General features: G+C 37.3%; 1 protein-coding gene and 1 long non-coding RNA gene across 2 annotated transcripts; both read left to right on the plus strand.

Annotated features, from left to right (window-relative positions):
* Positions 1-695: 695 nt before the first annotated feature.
* Positions 696-17,314, plus strand: cpa6 (carboxypeptidase A6). The gene is made up of 11 exons (XM_032552267.1): positions 696-1,371; positions 6,332-6,407; positions 10,338-10,462; positions 11,610-11,724; positions 12,107-12,208; positions 12,298-12,402; positions 14,842-14,952; positions 15,596-15,686; positions 15,938-16,140; positions 16,649-16,733; positions 16,839-17,314. The coding sequence occupies exons 1-11, from the start codon at positions 1,256-1,258 to the stop codon at positions 17,051-17,053; spliced, it is 1,344 nt and encodes a 447-aa protein (XP_032408158.1). The 5' UTR covers positions 696-1,255; the 3' UTR covers positions 17,054-17,314.
* A 3,098-nt stretch (positions 17,315-20,412) lies between these two features.
* Positions 20,413-20,855, plus strand: LOC116712027 (uncharacterized). The gene is made up of 2 exons (XR_004337401.1): positions 20,413-20,600; positions 20,684-20,855. It is a non-coding gene; the product is annotated as an uncharacterized LOC116712027 (long non-coding RNA).
* The last annotated feature ends 1,580 nt before the right edge of the window (positions 20,856-22,435 follow it).

Here is a 22,435-nt window from a genome sequence, read left to right on the forward strand (position 1 = left end):
TGGATGATAAGTGAGGCTTAAACGGAGGCACGGATAGCCTTGAATAAAAGGAGGCGACATTAACAGCTCCATGGAGGAATTTATGGTGGACCTGTGCCAACACACTGACAGCACTGGTGGCTGGTTGCGAAACTTCAAAGATTCAGAAGCTCAATGTACACTTCATATCTATAAAAAGACAAATGGCTGGGTTTTCAATCCATTGTTTAATACTAGAATGCTAATTTTTACATCTTTAAATGCAGTCCATAGTGTGATTATGAAAGACAACCACAAAAACCAAATTTGATGCATTAATTCTTCAAATATAAGAGACACAAAAGGTCAAAACATACAAAGATGGGTCTTCGACAATTTTTTTTTTGTGCAAAAACATATTTTCTCCCACCTTGTAATGATAGTGCTAAACAAAAATGCTGTGGTGTTTTGTTTAGTTTTTGGGTTTGACAAAAAGGTCCTGGAATATGTGTTAAATAAGTAGAATTACACAGGAAGGCAATGGCAGAAGTAACAATAAGTGTTGCAACAATGTAGCCTATATACTATATATATATACACAACAGCTATAATGATTAACATAAGATTTATTTAATCAACGAAAGTTTCAATGAAACATTTTTGCTGAAAAAGTTTTTAAAAAATATGTAATTTCCAAACTTTTCACAAACATATATAAATCTTATATTAAACCTTTCTTTTTTTTCTTTTTTTGCAATAAGCAAAAATTAATAAGAATAAAAAAACAAAACAAAAAACACCAGTGCTCTCAATAGGGAAAAGGAGCTAGCGCACTATTGCTGCTGTTTCTTTATTTGGGTTTACGAATCTTGACAGATTGGGGAACAAAGACTAGTTGGTGTTAAAGTAAAAGTTACATCTCACAAAATATGTGCAAAAGAAAGCGATGCAAAGTGATTATATATTTTTTTTCTTCACCACACGTATGAATCAACAACAGCATGGGAATTTGCTCACACACATACACACACGTCCTCAGTCATTTTTCAACTGTGGACCACGTGACTCGGGTCCTCCTTGTTTTAAAAAGAACCGCTACCTCTGTTGTAGATCCCCCTCCACAGCTTCAGTGGAGGTTACAACCATCTGAGCGATTCTGTGCCCAGAACTACCCGAGAATGCAACCCGACACTTCTGCAACCAGCCTGCTGACGGTGAGGACTGAACCCGGGAGCATCTCTTTGTGACTGACCTGCATCCTGCAAACTGTCCCCGGTCTCTGACCCGTTCCCCGGGGATGGATCTGGAACATAAAAGGGCATTTGGCGCCTCGGTTTTACTGACCTGTGTGATAATTTGCAGTAACGTGCCACATCCCGTCGGCGCGTATCAGTACAACAACCGCTACGCAGGGTGAGTGAATTAAAGAGCACACGCTTAACACACACCACTCATTGTTTTTAATAGTGTTCTATCCTTAAAAAGATAAACAAAAAGGCAAAAACAAGCTAAAAAAAGCAAACAAATTTAAGCATATTTTAAAAAGCTGACTAGAGAACAGAGGAAATCTTTGTGGTATTCACTATTTACAGAATTAACATTCTCTGCTAACACTTTAACTTCTTTTCCCTGTCAAATGTCCTGGGTCAGCCCAAAGTTAAATTGCCCAAGGGCAGAATTTGATCTTAGTGCCTGCATGGTTGTCAAAACATTTTCAAAATAATAATGTTAAATGCAGCATTGCATTTTGATCTTAGTGCCTGCATGGTTGTCAAAACTTTTTCAAAATAATAATGTTAAATGCAGCATTCATGAGTGTTCATCCTTTCCTCCTTTTATATCCTTAATTGAAATTAAGACATTTTTTAATTAGAGCCTTATTAAGATTAAAGAACACAGCAGATAGGTCAAGGATAAAGTTGTGAAGACGTTTACAATGTGGTTAGGTTATAAAACAATAGCTCAAGCCTTGAACTTCTTGCTAAGTGCTGTTCAGTCCATCATTCCAACATGAAAAGAGCATGGTATCCCTAACTTAGGTTGGACAACTTGTTTATAAAACTATTAGTCAGGCACTCTTCAGAACACCTGTATGGAAGAGTGTCCTCTATACGTTGTGTCAGTATAGAGGACACAACAAGCATGTAGAAAAAGGGGGTCTGGTAACCCCCAACTTTGGTGTACATTCAAAACTCTTCGTGTGGTAGAAGACCAACTCTGAATATCAACACTGGAAACTTGATGTTGGCAGCATCATGTTGCGGGAAGACCTTTCCTAGAACCTGGAAGCTGGTCAGAGTTGATGGGAAGATGGCTGGAGAACAAAAGGGAAACCTGTTAGTAGTTGTAAAAGACTCTAGAACGGAGCAAAGGTTCACATTCCAACAGGACAGCAACTAATGTCATACAGTTAGAAGTACAACATGGAATGGTTTAGATGAAAACATAATTCACTAGTCAGAATGAAATCTGATAATTTGTGTCTAATCTATGTTCAGAAATGCTCCTGATAGTCTGACTGAGCGTGAGCTGTTATACAAAGAAGGCTGGTAAGAAATTCAACATCTAGGTCTGGTAGGGACTTGCAGCTACATTTGCAGTTTTTTAAATTATGCACCCAGGAGAGCTTACTACAAATACACCCCACACTTTGTGGTTTTAATGTGTAAAACAAAAATAATAATTGAAATCCATATTACTTCTCCCTTTCACTTTACAGTTATGTCGTCCTTTGTGTTGGTCTCTCACAATACAATACGCTGAGGTTTGTGTTCTGATGTCACAAAATGGGAACAAGTTCAAGACCTATCAATTCTTTTGCAAGTCACAGTTCCTACCAGCCACCAGAGCAAATTTTTATGTGTTATGTTACCAGTGAGACAAAAATAAATTCCTTCAACTGACTGACGTTAATATCTGTAGATTTTGGCAAATGACTTACTTGTTTGCTCTTGCAGTCCTGTCCAGTGCACCAAGTTTTAGTGCAGATTCAGTGAGGTTGGGATGAAGGAGAAAGAGAAAAGTGTTCCTGGTTCTTCTTCCAACCGTATATGTTGCAAATTACTGACTACCTGTTGAGATTTATCTGGAAGCAGTTACTGAGTCCATAAAATGCGTCCCACCAGCACAGAAATTTAAAGGGCCAGTACAATGTACTTTCCAGGCATATGGTGCCATTTTATAGTAACTATGTTACCTTCAGTTGTTATAAAAAGAAGGTGTATATATTGAGTATACCTTAAAAGAAATTTGACGTTGCAATTTGATGTTTCTGCAGCTTCAATAACATAGTCACTTTCTGGCATTCTGCCTTCAGCGTGTCATCCCAACAACATTATGCCGTTTACAAATGTTCTTACAAGCTCTTGACTGAGAAGTAGTTTGTATAAGCTCAGCAGATGCACTGTTCAACCAGATGTTTGCTAATTGCTGCTGCCACTAGAGGAGCTGATTTGGAGAGGCGTGGGGGGAGAGGTGCTCCTGTGAGGTAGGAGCTCGGTATGGAGACTGCAGGAAAGGTCATTTTAGGTGCCCCAAACGCCTGCGACCAGATTCAAGGATTCCTCAAACATGCATGAAAGAATCAAAGCAACGTCTGAGGTACGTATTTGATGAGGTAATGATATTATAACATGATATAAAGCTTTAAAAAGTTTATTCTACATAATACTACCTTTATAAGTGCTTAAAAATGAATTAAATGTAAAATCTTAGATGAATAAAAATTTCACATAAATACATTTGAACAAATGTATAATTTTAAACAGTTTTAAATGTTCTATTTGGAAATATAAATGAGAAAGTCAGCTCACTCCCATAACAATGAACCAGGTTTGTACTGTGTGAAAATCCTGTTCCTCATAGGGGGCTCCTGCTGGCCTGGGGGCTCCTAATCAGCGACTTGGTCCACTATACCTCAGGCCGGCTCTGCTGATTGCAGTAGGATAAGAAGCAGTAGGGGAGGGAGGTGCTCATGGTCTCACAATTTATAAAGCTACAGGCAGGAACATTGAGCTATGTTTGACACCATTTGTTCTTGTAATTGCAAAAAAAAAAAGACACTTTTTGGTCTGAATTTATCTGAGAGGCAAACTATCCCACATATACTAAGACAACACAAGGTTGTCCTGGGATGTGAATTTCTGAAGATAAGTGATGTTCAGCTGCAGGGGGGGGAGTAATCTCTGAAAACATATAGAAAGTGGGGCAGAAGATATTTATGATCTGTTTCAGAGGAGCCTTTGATGTGTTTTAACAGGGGGAGAGGCAGAGCATCAGAGCTTAAAAACTCCCACATTTTCTCTCCCAGACGCCACATATTTTGGCTTTACATTCATGTCTGTGTGAAAGCGTGCAAAACAGAGAGACTCAACAGACTGACAGCTTTATCTGAGAAATCCTTTTAAGTTGATGGTTGTAAAGTGGAAATAACTTTGCCAGGCAGACAGACACAGTAATATCACAGTCATATCACAGAATATGGAAGAAAGTGTGACCTACAAGGGCATCTAATGATTTAAGACCTCAAAGTAGCAAAACATTTCTGTGCCTTGCAAAAGTGCTTTTTACACTTTATAAGACTAAAACTGTAAATTGTTTTCTACATCACAGACCTGGTGGCAATAACTATCATAATCATAGGAGAAATTAGCCCTTGCTACTACATAAAATTTATCTAGAGCCATTTTACCTTCACTATAAATGTCACGGACACCTACAATATAAAATATCTTTATTTCATAGTTTGTGGTGTTTTCTACATGGATTTTGTGTGTGCATGTGTGAGCCTTTTGGACCGGAATAGAACCCTGTTCAGGCTGTACCCCTGCCTATCAGATGCTATCTGGAGATGGGAACTATTTTGTCTTTCAAGTTAAAATCTGAGAAGTGTGGCATGCATTTGAGACAACACAACCTTTTGCTCTTGCACACAGTGAACAAGAGCAAAAGCTACAAGCCGTTGCATATCTTTCGACTGAAATTTGAGATGGTTCTACTTTGTAAAATAGCTGAAGCTCAATCAGATTGAACAAAGTGCATATGAGCATTGATTTTCAAGTCTGTTGGATTTAGTTCTAAATTTTGTCTTGGCCCTTCAAACAGATAGTGATTAAAAGCATTGGCATTTTAAAAATAAATTTAGATTTATGGTCACATAGCTATATATATATATATTTTTTTTTTTCCCAAAAAGTTGATCTGCATGTTTTGTGTCAGTGCTGCTCCTTTACAAATAGGTTATTTCTTCAGTCAGTGAAAGGAAGAGGCCACTTCTGTGGAACACCTGGCTCTTTTGTCCCTCGGACCTCATGAATGGGCTGTTCCCATTTTTGTTTAATGGGGCCCAGCTTCCTGTGTGACAGTCTAAAAAAAAGAAAAAAGCTGTTTGAAAGAAGCTCAACATGTCAGAAGAATGGTGGAAAAATACAGAAATGATGAGTCTTTACAAGCATGTTTAGTCCTATGGCTGCTGTTTTGTCATAGCAACCCATACCAGATTCATTATGCTGAATAGTATGTGACAAGAAACATCATTGAACTTCTCCTCTTAGAGTTCTTGTTATCTGGTAAGTTATGCACATTTTTTTTAAACTGGGAATTACAACATATTTAACTTGTATTTGTCACATGGTGTATGAAAAACTTAACTGAGCACTATATTGATGTATTTTAATGTAACTATAAAGATAGATAGGTGTATATATGTACATGTGAATACATGTTTGTGTATATACAGTATATGCATAAATGTGTGCATTTTTAGCAAGATTTATTTTTGATTTTTTTTTGGGCTCAGTGTGTGCTTCATATCTTTGAGGGCTTGTATGATATACGTGGGTGAAGGATGAGGTGTTTGAACATTACACAATCTTAAAACATATGGTATTTGATGAAAATTAAGTACTTATTTTTTATTATTTAGCCCTATTTTTTTTTTAAAAAAAGAAAGTTTTTGTTGTTGGTATTTGGCATAAAATAACAACACAATTACCTTTTAAACAGGACAGTCCACGAATGCAGCTGCTGCTACTGTATCTGCTGGCTGCAGGCGTCACCTTTATAGACTGGTAACATAATCTTATAGTGAAGTCTGAAACATGTTTTTTAGTTCTGCCCTGTTCTGAGATACCGAAAGCGGAAAACCCCCATTTCACTATCTCAAATCTGTTATTACAAGTGTCAATAAGTGTCACCTTCAGCTGCCAGAAAGGCTCGTTTCATGACTTGACTCTGTAGCCCAGGTGTTTTTACTACATGCACTCTGTGAATGTGTGTTGAAGTGGGTGGAAATGCTGTAAAAACACCTTTTGGGGTGTTTTCTTTTAATTGTATCTGTAACCTGAACTTTAGAGGGCTTGTGTTGTTTCCACAGCGACCAAGTCTTCAGGATTACCCTGACTAACGACACAGAGGTACAAGCCCTCAAGAAAATCCTGGAACTGATTAAGGTTGGCATTGTTTAATGCATTTCCCTAAAACTTTAAACATCTCTTTGTATTCCGAGGTATCATACTATATTGATAAACTCTCAGCAGGACATCACTGTCTGGGACCCTCAGTAATCATTTCAATAAGAAGCTTAGACCAATATGAGGGGGTGTTGTTTTTTTTCCCATTTTCTTGGTGGATTGTTCAGATGTTTAAACTCTGTGAACATATGGTTCAAAGACACTGAAATTAGGGAGTAACAGACAGAGGAGACAAAGGCCTCTCTTCTTCTCTCATACTCATTTGGAAGTAATTATCCATTAGAGTCGGGAGCGACCGAGACCGTCTTCCCGGAAGGTTCCAGTTTGCTCATGCTTTAGCATAAAAGGTTGTTTTGAAAACAGACAGAGATACTTATTCTACACAAAAACTATGGATTTGATTGATGATTCAAATAATGATTTACAAATGTCATTTTTTCTTTTTCAGATATGATTTTTATTGTTGGTAACATAAAAAAGTAAGACCAGTAGAAAGTATCTACAGTAAGGGTGCACCCATTGCAGTTTTCTGGCCGTTCACCGATTACCAATCATTTAAAAAGCCTAACTTACCAATTTTGATTTTGGCCGATACTAATTTTTTTTCTCTGAAATGTTGCTCAATATATCAAGAAAGTTGCTGAAATGGCAACAATGGGGTGACTATTGTTAACTGTAAATGTGCAGGCATAACCTGGTCGGCCAGTTTATCAGTCAGACCTCTCTCACGGGAGAAAAGAAAAGCACAGGGGTTGATTTTTAGACATTTGCCGAGGTTGATGGACAAGATAATCTTCACATGTAAAAATCGTCCGATCACCGATCTCCCAAAATTAAGGAAATCGGCACAGATAAATCGACTGGCCGATAAGTCCCTAATTTACAGCAATAATTACTAAAACAAATCAGTGATTAAGTAATTAAATTCAGTAATAAATAATAAAGAAATTAGGAAATAATCTTCATTTGTACTTTGCATTTGACGTAACATTTTCCCGGTGTTACAGTTTAGCAGAATCTTTTGTTTAACACAATGAAGACAGTCATCACTAAGTGAAAACAAATATGATGGAAAGGATTTTGATCTCAATGTTTACATAGCAACTTTTAATATGGCCATTTAAACTTTCTCTATTCCCCGTGAGTGATGAAGCACTGCGGGACAAAACAAGGACAAAATGGACTCAGTGAATGCTTCTAATAGCCACTGGTCAGAACTGAGCTATTGTATTTGGAAGCGATGCAAGCACAGAGCTGGCAGAGGGTGCAGCAGGAACAGCACCAGCAGCTACTGTTTGGACAGCTGTGTGCATGTGTTCTCAGTAGCTTACACATGCCGCAGTGCCTCCAGTGTGTTTCTAAATTGTGAGCCTCAATGCCACAGAATGCAGGTGTCCTGGTTCATTCGATTTCTATTTATTAATGAAAGAAACTTAAGTGACACAATATTTAATATGAAAAATCACTTGGTTGAGTGTTTATTCTAAGCGGCTTTACCGAAACGGTGTCAGATATAAACAAATTGCTGTATCTACAAAGGGTTTTATACAAGAATTTGTCTGACATTGGGGGACACATTTGGGGAAAATTTAGTATTACTTACATAAAACTGCACATAAATATAATCACTTGTTTTTATCTGAAGTAAATATAAACATACAAATGTAAACACTTTATGGAACAATTATTAAATTTGCGTAACTATTTTTAACGTCTGTGGCAGGACAAACAGACTGTTTTTGTACTTTTGTTCCACATCAGTTCACTTTCAGTTCACCACTTTAGGGTGAATAACATCAGTGATCACTTTAACCAAAAATCTAACTATAGTCATAGACTTTTTAACCCTTTAAAGAAAACTATTATAAATATATTTTTTTGGACTAGTTAACAATGCTCATCATGTATGGAGGAACTGAAGAACCCAGAAAAAACCCAGGCACATTCTAGTAGAACATGCAAACTGCAGACAGAAGGGTCTGAGCTGGAATAGACTCAGACCTTTTCTGCTAAGAGGAAACGGAGCTAACAGCTATTCGCCCACCATGCAGACTGTCCAACAATATGTTACTATTAATACAAGAGCCATTTTTGTTCAATTTCCTCTTTAGCTGACATTTCTGCCATCTGTACCATCTACCATCTGCCCTCAGCTTTTGTCCCCCAGTTTATGCACAACAATAAATATATGTATAAGTTTTTATATATATACTTTTATATAGAATCGACTTTTAACTCAATTGAGTTTTGAGTTAAAAATATGGGAAGGCTGAAAGAAAAAGAAGACCTGTTTAGACAAAATATATTAGATGCTGCCTTCTTTTCAGACTGTTCATACACATCTGCTATTTGACAACAGGAACTAAGGATGTGTATTTTTGTCCGAGTTTACAAAAACTGACACATTGGGGCTTTTTTCAGTGTGATCATGTTTGGTCGTCTTATTTTAAATCGCATTCCAGACAGTGAGACAACGTCACAACTTCGCCCTCCTGAGAAACTCATCAGTCTTTATTGAGCTGTAACTTTCCTCTATTTGCTCTGCCCATTCTGTTGCCACATGAAACAGAATAATACTAATTCATATTATTCATAGCTGGCCGAAGGGACCTAAAGAAATTGAACATTAAAAATCTAAAAAAACAAAAACAACACTTTTTTTAGGATTCATAAATGAAGCCATAAACTATTGACTTAATCAAGGATTTTTAATTGGCCTTTTTGGCATACCATACATGTTTTTGTTGTTTAGTTTTCTGCGGGTTTTTTTTGCTATTAAATGAGCGAACCTAAAACATTCGAAGGTTTATTATGAGAAATGGCATAAAAAGCGGCACAATATAAATGTAGTTTGTACTCCGGGGCACCAAAGGTTCTGGCTGAGTTTCAGTCCAGCTGTTAAAATAATCAGTTATGCATTCTGTACATTTTTAAAAGTTGACACATTAATAAGCATATGTCCAGCAAATGAGAGACTTCTGAGGATGATCGCACATGTACTCTGCAACACCCTGCAGTTCACCTGACTCTTGTCTATAATTTGTAGATTACTGCCTGCCTGTTTGGTTGAAGATACTCTCTTGAACACTTTTTCCTTCCTCAGATTCTCTCCGTTTCGCAGTGTGTCGTTTGATCTGCATTATCACTCGATGTCTGTGTTTATTTTGCGAACTGGCAGATGTCAGCTCTTTTATGTATTAAAATTTTATTTGATTCTTTCATGTAAAATTTATAAGAAAATACATTTAAGTTTGAGGGAAGTATGAGGGACTATTGTCGCAGGATATCGTAAGTGTTATAGTCAGATTAAAAACCCTGGAATTTGTATCGACCATTAAAACCTGAATAGGTGCAGCTCTAATTGTGTCAAATGGACAAAAAAAAGCCTAAATATTGTTGTGAATGATTGATGGAGTTTAGCTGAGTTACTTGACAACTCTTTGGAAGAAAAGGTGAGTATAAAGCAAAGAAAATTACCACCTTCACATCCACATCCTTTTAGCAGATTTTCTACTACTTCCTTTAAGGCAATATCATATAGTGCCAAAGTTCACTACTAATCACTACTCTAAGTCCTTTATTTGTCCTGCTATCCGGCAATGATGATAATGTTGAAACAATACTGAAAGGTTTTTGTTGTGTGTGTTTATCTTTTGTGATACTCAAACTGTGCTTTTGTTCAATAAATTAGTAGCTCTGGTTAAATGATTTGTGGTAGAGATGGATGTGTGGACTGGCAAGCTGCAAGTGAATTCAATATTGGGATTAACATAGTCTGAATCTGAATGTTTTTGTTTTTGAAGAATTTTACACAAACATCTTATATCTCATATGTTTCCTCTTTAAAGTGAAAGTATGAAAAGATGCCCTGAATTACTGACTGATTTATTACCTAATTTCATGCTTCAGATGGACTTCTGGCAACCCAACAGTGCTTCTCTAATCCATCGCAATGCCACAGTGGATGTTCACGTGAAGCGAAACGACACACAACGTCTGCATGCTCGGCTTAAGCTGGAAAGGATCAAGTATCGGTAAGCAGACTGCATGCATGGTTTTAGCTTCGCAAGAGTTCCTAAAACCGTCCTATTTTATAATGAGAAAAACAAAATTAAAGTTATATACAGCCTGAAAGACATACATTTGTTGTCTTTCTAAGGTTATTGGAATTACCTGGTTTTCCTGCAGACATGAAATATTATTCTCGTATGCAGTGTTGGCCATGGCTTGCATCCAAAATGTTTAACATGAACTCAAACTTCTCTCCCTGGCCACTTCACAAAGCAACTCCTTCATCTACAGTATGTTTGCCTTCCCTCATGAAAATTAACGCCACAGTGACGAAGCTCTATGAAAGCATCAGCAGCTAAAAAAAAAAAAAAGGCTTTCATTGTCATCTCAGTCCCTGGGGACAAATTTCAGCTCCGAGCTAGAGATCAGCTCCATGTGTTGGAAATCTTTCGCACCAATTTTTTCCTGCAATTGATTGGCTTAGATGATGCGATTGATGTTTTATGGAGTAAAATGCTTCATGCCCAAATGAACGTGATGACAAAAGGTCGCATTATCTGTTTCGCTTTCAGATGGGAGGGATAGGAGGTGAAGAAAAAACTTCAAACATGTGACAGATGTTGATAATTATAGTATAACTTTTAATTGTGCTGTCAGACACATTGACTTATGATGTATAATTAGTGTTATGATGGAGCCAACACAAAGACCTATCTAATCCACCAGTTCATTTCAACACCGTCATATCCCAGTAAATAGGGAACTGTAAGGAGGTATTATATTAATGTAATACCGTTGCATTAGTCAGAGCTTTATAACAATTACACAGACTTAAAAATGTCACTTTAAACAAACGTCAAACCCTAGTGAGCAAAGTAGTTGCCTCAGCTAAAACATCACAGACTTTGGCTGAATGGCCTCAGAATCCAGTCGGTCCTGTGATAAAGCAGAGACATGCGTAAAAGAAGCAGAACTCTACTGGAGATGAAGGGACAGTGAAAAGAAAACATTATGGAAGAAGGAGACTAAGAGAAATAATTTTAAAATATCATTTTTATAGATATGTCAAGTAATAAACAAAATCAAAATCAGAAAATCATTAAATCGCTTGTTCATGTAACTCAAAAATGGTGGGAAAAATGTTTCTCTCCCTATTTCCACCTCCCTCAGGATGCTCATCTCTGATCTGCAGAAAGAAATTGAAAAGCAGACAGGATATCGCTCCTCCCGTAAGCGGAGGTCAGAGTCTCAGTACGACTACGAGGTTTACCACTCGCTGGAGGAGGTAGGTGTTGTCCCACCTGTCACTGTCACAGTTCTGTGCTAAAGCACCGTTCACAGAACAAGCATCTTTATTAAGGCATTCTGCTGCTTCAAATTCCTCCCCTTTTCATGCAGCTCTATGTCTCCTGTTTTATTGTCTCACAAACACTCTACCACAGTTTATAGCTTCAACCATTATCATTATTTATGCAGGTATGTCACCCATCCTACTGGGGAAAAAAAATCTTAAGACACCTTATAAATCCTGAGATGTTTATCCACACATTCTTAGTGATAATTACATTTAAAAACCCACCACAGTGTACCTGCAGAGACACATTAAAGGATCAACACAACTTAAAACTACTCTGCATTTTTATGCAATTAACAAATCATGATTGCAGATTCAGAACTGGATGTTTGAAATGAACAGAAGTCGCCCTGAGCTGGTTACTATGTTGTCTCTGGGGAAGTCATATGAGGGGAGACCGCTTTTTGTTCTTCAGGTAGGAGAAAACAAAAATTAAATAGAAATGACAGAGGAAATGTGCATTGAAACACTACTGTGTCCTGACTAGGATTTTTGTTCTGTCAGCTAGGAAAAAGAAGCCGTTTGCAAAAGAAATCCGTGTGGATTGACTGTGGCGTTCACGCCAGAGAGTGGATTGGACCTGCTTTCTGCCAGTGGTTTGTCAAAGAGGTACTTCTATTGAGTTGTCTGCAGATTTGATCACTAAGCGATGTTTTAGCCTTCCTTCCTTACACATATTATCAAGCAAACTGGGTTAAAGGTTCTTTACCAAGACAATAGCTGTTCATTTGTCTTGCATGGCTTTCCTGATGTTAAGATGTATTTTACAGCTGTGATATTCATCCAAACATTTACACAAGTTGTATTCCCCACTTTTACATGAAAGTTTTATGTTCCTTTGCCACCATAAACATGTTTTCTCAAAACTCAATTACCATGAACCCTCAGTCTCATTGTTATGTTTGATGTCTGTAAGCAAGCTATGTCTAATGGCAACAAGCAGGTCGCTCATTGTGCTTTCCCTCAGTAGCTAATAGTGAAAGGCAAAAAAAAAACACGCACCAGTAACAGCTTATGAAAAAAAGCTGTGATTTGTACAAAAAAAAAAAAAAAACAATTGATGAATCTTCACTTATGTAAAGTTACCACCAACTGCATGCAAATGAGTTGATGGAATGGGTCTGACATTTAAAAAAACAACAGTTAACAGAGAAGGTGGTAAACCTGATAAAAGAGTATTACAAAAATCTAATTTTGGAGAGACAAGTTATGAATTTATTATTTTTATTTATCAGAGTTTAATTAAAAATAAAAATACAAACAGAACTTTAAGGGAGCATCGTCCTTCCTTAAAGCTTCGCCCCAAAGATTTGGAGTAATATCAAAAGTACTGCATCCCAGGAGTTCTTTTGTAGGGTAAATCTCTACCTGTGTTGTGTGCTTTTACACTGTGTGGTAAATGCAGTGGAAATGGAGGGTGGTTAATTATGCTTTGGATTGCCTTAGAAAATCCCTAAAGTGGAAATGGGCTTTAAGTCTCAGTTATTCTCTCTGAAATGAAAGCCAGAGCAGAACCAGACACTGAAAGAATGTTTATTCCCCCCCCCTTTTTTTATATACCATTTGTACCCCAGATGAATGGGATTAGAAAAACACTTAGAGCCAGAAGAAAAAAGATACACTGTAGAGTTTATATAAATTTAGAGTCCTGATTTAAAGGGTTTGTTCAGCTTGATATGAAAAGGACTTTCAGACATGGCTTAAGTTACAAGGCAAAAATATGGTAGGGGTGGAAAGAGTTCAGTTTGTGTTTTATTTTTCCTTACCCTACTGAAAAAATTTTAAATTATTTCTTATTTTTGTATTACTTGAACCAATTGATTAATTAAATTGTATAAAGCATTAAACATGTATTATTTGCTAACTGAATCAGAGTAGCTGACAGGTCCTACTGCATATAGTAAGTCAGTAAAAATATATTTGTTAAACATCTTTCACAGATAAAAATTAAAAAGTGCTTGACAAGAGTATAAACATTAAAACGTGATTCAAATAAACATGAATAAGAGAGTAAATTAAAGGACACAAATAAATAAAAACATAGGAACCTCTCTTTCTCTATCATGTAGAATGTGATTGATTTTTGCATGCATTACTTTGTGTTAGTCTGTTATATAATGTCATATTAAAGTACATTGAAATTTGTGGTATTAATGTAACAATTTTTTAAGAGTGTGAAGAAGACACACATGCAGTTGGTAGGACATGATTTCTTCTGGAGTAGGGACGCAAAATGTGAAAATGCAAAATTAACTGAAATGCACCAAGCAGAGTTAGAAACTAAATCAACAGACCATGACATAAGAAACTCTAAACTAGAACACAGTGACCTAAGGAAAGGGATTATAGGATAGTGATGGGAAAGTTAATTGCATAAGAAAATTAGCAACAGAAAAATAAATAGAAAATGGAAACAAAAAGAAAAGTCGTGTGACTTCTAAAACACGACTTTTAGGACACGACATGTTCTAAAAGTCATGACATCAAATGCAAGTTATGAAAAGATGTAGTAACGTCGGTACACCACTGGAGGACAGTGTGGCGTCTTTTTTAAACCCTTACCACGTCAACATTGGCTAGAAACCGGCCAATGTTTCTGACTGCATGCGACCACACGTGCCTCTCCACATTGGGTCTCTATCTATCAGAAATGACAAAGACAAAAATATGTGTTTTTCTGTTGTTAAAACAGTAGTTACAACAAAATGGCAATATAATGCATGAAAAAATGTGGTTCTTTATTAAAACCATAAAACAAAAAACAATTTATCAAGTCATTAAGCTCTCTGTTTAACGTGATGTTGGATTTCTTTGAAATGTTATTTAGAAGAAACAAGGATCTAAAGACTATTATCCCAGTGCTTTGATCACCCAACTCCAGTCCTCATTTTTAATCAGGGTATAAATGGGACAAATATTTTCAGATTTGAAGATACATATGGTTACACAATGCAAAGGGAAACGAAAAAAAAGACATAAGAAAAACTTGGTTTGTTATTTAACTCACTGATCAGTAGAGTTATTTTTTATTTGTTTGCATAATTTCAGGCACTGAGCTCATACAAGTATGATTCTGTGATGACACGACTACTCAACCATCTTAATTTCTTCATCATGCCCGTCTTCAATGTGGATGGGTATCGCTTCAGCTGGAACACGGTACAATATGTTTCACAATTGGCTCTCAGTTTTTAAAGGAGAACTGAAGCTAGTGTCTCTGACCTGTCCTCTTATTCATCCTAAACTTCATGTTAAAGGGGAGTTGCTTCACTTAGCTATCACCCTGTGTTTTTTTTTCAGGATAGGGAGTTGCAATAAGATAGGAAAAAGTGCAATCTGATTTTCTTATAAGAACTTTGTTTTTTCAATTAATTTTGATAATCTACTTTCTTTTGTTTGTTTTTTAGTTGAATAGGTATATTTTTATTTTTTTTATGTAAAATTCCCTGATGTTACTGTTGTTGTGCTTTAGGAGTGCTGGTCTTTTCCCCTTACTTTTGCAGTTTGGGTCTTTCCATACCTGGAAAAATTATCAAAATATTACCAAAAGAAATAAACTCATATGTTTAAATACATACAAAATATTCCTGAAAAAAATGACCCAATTCTTTTATACCTTTATAAATTAAAAATCTGAATTTCTTAGATTTCAATAAGAAACAAACATATTACATAAACATAGAAAAAAATATTCATAAGAATTTACTTTTAATGATTGCAGAAACACTTAAGAACTGTCTGTGCTCCTTTGCTGGTTATAAATATAGCTAAGCTCTAAAATTGTCTTAATTAATTTCTGCAGGATCGGTTCTGGAGGAAGACACGTTCCAAAAATCACAAGTTCCACTGCAGGGGTGTGGATGCCAACAGAAACTGGAAGGTGAAATGGTGCGGTGAGTTACTTTCTGAAGTCTAAGTAAAATAAGTTGTATCCAACACTCATGACAGCATGCACAGCCTGCAAATAACGAAGGTAACATACATGTTGCTATTGTAATTTTACATGGTTTATGTGAACATTTTGTATCTGTTGGGTGGAAAGGAGGTTATTTGTTGTTTTCGGTTGCTGTTGTTTTGCTTTTGGGTTATGTTTAATTTATGTTAAATGAGCCAAAGTAAAATATTTTTTGTTTTCTTTTTGAAGATGAGGGTGCTTCCTCCCATCCATGTGATGACACCTACTGTGGCCCTTTCCCTGAATCTGAACCTGAAGTTAAAGCAGTTGCCAAGTTTCTACGGAAGCACAAGAAACACATGAAGGCATACATATCCATCCACGCCTATGCGCAGATGCTCCTTTATCCGTACTCCTACAAATATGCCGCAATTCCCAACTTTAACTGTGTGGTAAGGAGTCCACCATAATTCAAGGTGCCCAAGCATCACTTCATTTGATTTGGATCTTATGCAGGATCAGTTTGCATTCTGCCATCCTGAGTCAATATTCTGCCAAATGACATAACTGTTCTTTCAGCAGAAAATCTTTTGGGTTATGTCTCCATTTGCTTTGCCCATCTAGAAACTGATTTTTTTTTTTTTTTTTTGGTCCATTCTTTGCAAAGTAGCACAAGCTAAGTTTAAAAAACAATTGTTCAATCTTGCTACAAATTCTCAATTATATTTAGGACTGGGCTTTGTTCCATTTTAGCACATGACTATACTTAGATTCATAATGTTTAGAGTCTCCGCTTCAGTCTCAACTCTTTTGCAGCCTCTATTAGACTTTTTTTCAGGAATGGCCTGCATTTCGTTACATCAATCACATATAATTCCAAAAAAGCACACAAGTTCAAAGACTGTACCTAAATGAGGGACAGACTTACCCATACTTCATAAAAGGTTGTTTTTTTTCCAGGAGTCAGCAGCTCAGAATGCGGTGACGGCACTATATTCTGCATATGGAGTAAGGTACAGATACGGACCTGCCGCCACAACACTATGTGAGTTTTCTGTTTTTCATAATTAACTTGGAGTTTTCCAAAAGAAATCTCAGAAATGTCTGATTTTATTAATAATTCCAACCATTTTTTAAAACTTATTTTCAGATGTTAGCTCTGGCAGCTCTATTGACTGGGCCTACAAGAATGGGATTCCCTATGCTTTTGCATTTGAGCTAAGGGATACGGGTCATTTTGGTTTCCTCCTGCCAGAATCACTGATCAAACCCACCTGCGCTGAGACCTTGAAAGCTGTGAAAGCCATTGCATCAGGTCTGCTGAAGAAGTGCAACACAGACAAGAACAAATTTTCGTATATATGAACAATATTATTGTTGAATTTTCTACCACAAGTTATTGGAGAGCTCAAAGACATTATACAAATTAATGTCATTGATTTGTTTTTATTATTTTTACATTTAAGAAATGATTGTGGTGGCCTTAAGAGTGCCTGCATATAAAGTTATTTTTCCCAGTAAAAGGGTAGGGATGTGAGCACTTGACGAGCTATGGTGGCACTTTAAGAATAAAATAATAAGCAATCTTTTGTATTAAAAAAATAAACAACTTGTTTGATAACTCTTCATGTGTGTGACTGTATGTTTACACATATTAGAGGAGAAAATAAAATAAAACATGTATTTATACAAAAATGCTGTGGGCCAAAGCTTGGACATACATGCTCAAGTCAGCAGATGTTATTTTTCTGCTAAAGATTAGCTTTGCGTATATATATACTCTCTCTCTATATATATATATTGTATTATCAATCAATCAATCAAATTTTATTTGTATAGCACATTTCAGCAGCAAGACATTTCAAAGTGCTTTACATCATTACAAACACAGAATCACAATGCAATATAGAATCAATCATTAAGTCAAGTTACATCAATAAGTTTGTAATTGATTACATTTCAAATACAATTCTAAACAGGTGGGTTTTCAGTTGAGATTTAAAAGAAGTCAGTGTTTCAGCTGTTTTACAGTTTTCTGGAAGTTTGTTCCAAATTTGTGGTGCATAGATGCTGAAAGCTGCTTCTCCTCGTTTGGTTCTGGGGATGCAGAGCAGACCAGAACCGGAAGACCTGAGAGGTCTGGAAGGTTGATACAATAAAAGCAGATCTTTAATGTATTGTGGTGCTAAGCCGTTCAGTGATTTATAAACTAACAGTATTTTAAAGTCTATTCTTTGAGCTACAGGGAGCCAGTGGAGGGACTTTAAAACTGGTGTTGTGTTCTCTATCTTCATGGTTTTAGTGAGAACGCGAGCAGCAGCATTCTGGATCAGCTGCAGCTGTTTGAGTAATTTGTTGGACAGACCTGTGAAGACGCTGTTGCAATAATCAATACGACTGAAGATGAACGCATGGAAGAGTTTCTCTAGATCTGGCTGAGACATTAGTCTTTTAATCCTGGAAATGTTCTTCAGGTGATAGAAGGCCGACTTTGTAACTGTCTTTATGTGGCTCTGTAGGTTCAGGTCAGAGTCCATCACTACTCCCAGGTTTCGGGCCTGATCGCTGGTTTTCAGTTGTAATAACTGAAGCTGTGCGTTGACTCTAGATCGTTACTCTTTAGGTCCAAAAATAATAACTTCAGTTTTGTTTCTGTTCAGCTGGAGAAAGTTTTGGCACATCCACACATTTATCTGTTCTAAGCATCTGTTCAGTGATTGGATGAGTCACCTGGTTAAAGTTTAAACACTAAAGTTCAAACACTAAAGTTCAAACATTAAATCTGATCCAAACAGTATTCTGGTAAAAAAAAAAAAAAAAGGTAGTGGCACAGGGTTAGCATGCCACTACTTGCATAATTACCTAATCCTGCAAGACACCTCACAAAGATGTCAAACTGAAATAAGTGACCATCTCACAACCCAGTATTGTCCATATATATACAACTCCAAGATGGGTGTAATTGACCTTATGAGTTGCCACCACACAAGTGGCAAAAAAATGGAAATTGAGGGTAGTAATTAAGGACCTTGCTATAGCCAATAGCTGGCTGATGTACTGCAAAGACCAATGTGTGACACACAAAGAAGAGCATCATGCTTTTCTGCATGGAAGCTGCCAAAATGGTCTTGGTTTAGCTTGTGAGGCTATAGAAGATTGGACTGCATTCAAGACTCCCGAGTCCTAGAGTCACCTTTCCCACGTGCTATCCGTTAACACTGCAAGGTTAACATGCCCAGGAAGCAGAAGAGTTCTCCGTTGATTCTGTGCTGGTCTGGGTAGAGTACTGGGAGTCTGCTTGGTGGGGCACTGACTCACCTTTATCAAGCTAGCCAAAGTGAACTGCACACAAGCAGTTCTGCACCAGATTGGTATGGCTGCCCGTGTCATAACGCTAACCAGGAGGATGAGCATTAGCAGTCATACCAAGTCATCATCACCCAGCCATTCTCCCAAGGAAGAAGAACCTGGACCAACTGCTGCCTTCCAGATCTCTAGACACTTGCTGGGGTTCAAACCGGCAAGACCTCTAGAACTCTCAGTTTTAAGTCCATGACCACATTAAGAAGTAACGGTACTTACCCAAAGCAGCCAGCAGGAGGTTTTTTGTTTGTTTTTGTTTTTTTTGTGTGTTGAAGCTCGCAGCAGGCAGCAGTTCAACAATAAACACCCCATTCTGACTCATGGTGCTGATTTTCTACAAGTTTCCAAATTCATTCTAAGTCATCTAGTTTGATAGAGGAGTTCATTTTGATGAAAACAGTATATGGTTTGTTAGGGGTTGCAGCAAAAACAGCTGAACTAGAAGCTAAAATATGAAGCCCCACCATGCAATGCATTCTGGGTTTTTTAAGGTCCATTTCTGATGTTCAGAACCGTGATAATACACATTTGTGGCACCTAGCAGGAGCTCAACAATGAAATCAGAAGCTGAGCTGTGATTTCTGTCTTCAAAACAGAGTTTGAAAAGACAAATAAAACAAAATAAAACTTGGTTAAAATATCAGACTTTTAAAACCAAATTCAAGCCCCTTCAGAGAAGCATTAAGATAAAACTCCATCATCCAACAGTTATCACTGAGATGACTTTTTAAAGCTGAGCTGAGTTCATTCCAATAACATGAGTTTATTGGAATGAACTCATGTTTATTCCAATAAACATGAAGGAACATGAGTTCATCTGTTCCTTTTTACTCCTTAAAAAGTAAAAGGAGAGAAAATCTGTTTAAACATTTACTTTTAAGGCCAATTCCTGGTGAGCCGAGCAGCATTGAGGCAAAGCTCCTTCATTCAACAGAAACTCAGACGAGTTTTTAAAGCTCAGCTGATTTATTTAAAAAATTGAGCTAAAAAACAAATCAAAATGTGTTGAAACCTGGTTGAGGTAAGAGGCCACTGAAGTTAGGGTTAAGTCCCAGCTCGATAAGACGTTCCTAGCCAGACTTTGACTAGGTCGAAAAATGAACGGGAGTCTATGGCAGCTACATGAAAGGAATGGGCTAGGACCACCAAACATGGCGGGGACCTGCAGAGGGTTGGAGGGAGAATACGAATCAAGTTTGGTCAAATGAGCACTTCTTTTTGTACTTCACCAATTTTCCATTCTGTGCACCACCCAGGTCCGTTTAACAGTTTCAGGACCTGACCAGCACCCCTCAGCATCATTTGCTTGAGAAATAATGAGATTTGGAACCTATTGGAACTTCTTCATCTTGCCTGAACTACCAGAGACTGTCAGGATCTGCGGCTTCAGCAGTTCCTCTGGTTTCCTTCTAGGTGGCGTTCGAGAGCTCGCTGCCGTATTCACACACCCTCTCCACAGGTGTGTTTCGGCACACCTGTGGATCATCAGCGGGAGCATATTAGGAGCGGGTTCCCGGCACTTCGTCGCCAAAGTGTTGTCGCCTTTGTGGTACATCTGGTCCTGAGATCTCTAGAAAGATATCCAGTCTGTTTCGCACGCTTACCTGTCCTGTACCTTTCTGTGATTCCTAGGCTCCCTGTTGTCTGGACACTCCATGCGAAGTACGGGATTTGCAGTTCCATCCGCTGAGCTCCCTGACGAGTTACGCCCACCTACCAGCTGTTCGATCACACCGGTCCGCTCCTGATCAGACGCTCCTGCATTACACACCAATTGTCTTTTGTAAATAAATCTTTAATCTGATCTCCTGAGAGAGTCTTTGCATGTGGGTTCGGAGAGTTCAAAACAACATGACAGAGACCAGATGAAGAACCAGACAGGTCCAACTGATGACTTTAGGAGCAACTGTCGTGGCCATTTATGCTAAGGTTTTGTAGTTTATCATTTCTACCAATTTTGTTTTGTTCTTTGGGTAGTTGGAATATATTTAAGTTAATTTAGAATCAAAATTTGTCATTAATTTTTATATTTGGAATTGTTTAATTTACGTTGTTAATTGTTAGACCCTCCCACCAATTTAAGTAATTAATTAAGAACACACCGGGTGCTGGGTGGATTGTTTGGTGGATGTCTGGTGTGGACGGGAGGTTTGGTAGAATGATTTTTTTTTTTTGAACACTTGTTTACACCTTCAAACATTAAATTGAGATTATTTTTCATTTCAACTAAGTTACAAGACCTTTATTTCTACTTTTGCAATAAATGAATCGAGTCAAAGTGCGTACAAATCCCAAACCGCCTGTTACCACCCACAGCCTTTATTGGAGTTTTTATTTTTTGCTTTTTTGGAACGAAAGGCTGCGACAAGCAACTTTATTTCAGATGTATGGTGCATCAGAACCAACTCCTCCTGGTACCAGGTAACAACTGAGCCGGGCCGGGTGGGATCACAGCTTTCATGGTTGCACAGAAAGAAGGAAAGAAAAGGAATATTTAATAGCTGAAGCAAAAAGAGCAACAGCTCTTTAAACCTTAAAGTTTAAACTAAGGGTACCTAGGTTGAGGGAGAGACTCTCCTCTCAGGCAAAAAGTGTGAGAAGAAGACGCAGAATGTACAAGACAAGTTTATTTATTATATGTGTACACAATCAGCTGCATAAAAAATACACAAAGATTTTTTAAAAACTTTATTTGGTCGTTAAACACCCAGCAACCCACATTACATTAGAAGAATTATGAAAATCAAACATGAACCAATCAGCACATTATCCCAGTGATTCTCTGAGGTTTGAATAAATCAGTAAAATCACAGTAAAGAGCCCGAAGTTCTCTAGAAAACTCAAAACATGAAATATGGAGTTAAAAAAGTAAAAACCAAAACAAACTGAGAGAAATTAAAGCTGAGAATCAATGATGACGTAAAACTTCAAGATTTAGCTTTTACAATGAACATAAAATATATAAAATCTTTATTTTCCAGGTTCCACATGTTTCTGAAAACTGCTCTAAGATCAGAGTTTCTGTAGGACATCCAGTTCTAAACTGGTTAAACTGGTTTCTCTGATGGAAGCTGAAGTTTCGCTGCAGTTTCCAGTGAAGCATCTTTTTATCTGTGGAGCTTTGAGGAACATTTTCATGTCAACAGAAGGACGAAGCAGCAGAGAAAAGAGGTTTGAAGTGTCTTTCATGGCTTCAAAGCTGAACTGAAAATGATTCCCATGTTTCCATTCTCAGACCATTTCTGGTTCCAGGATGAAAATGAATCAGAGAGAAAAAAGATCAACTTTCCAGTTGAATCCAGTTCAGATCAAAACTCTGTGAAGCCTCTAAATGGAGCCCAGTTTGAATTGGATCTTTATTGATCCAAAGAGACAAACAATAAA

The sequence above is a fragment of the Xiphophorus hellerii genome, chromosome 21 (assembly GCF_003331165.1).
Source record: "Xiphophorus hellerii strain 12219 chromosome 21, Xiphophorus_hellerii-4.1, whole genome shotgun sequence".
Taxonomy (NCBI): Eukaryota; Metazoa; Chordata; class Actinopteri; order Cyprinodontiformes; family Poeciliidae; genus Xiphophorus; species Xiphophorus hellerii.

Bases quoted from the DNA above. Each gene is read 5' to 3' on its own strand.
- cpa6 (XM_032552267.1), top strand. From the start codon at position 1,256: ATGGATCTGGAACATAAAAGGGCATTTGGCGCCTCGGTTTTACTGACC. The intron at 10,463-11,609 runs GTAAGCAGACTG...CACCTCCCTCAG, and splicing joins CTGGAAAGGATCAAGTATCG to GATGCTCATCTCTGATCTGC. The intron at 14,953-15,595 runs GTACAATATGTT...TAATTTCTGCAG, and splicing joins ATCGCTTCAGCTGGAACACG to GATCGGTTCTGGAGGAAGAC.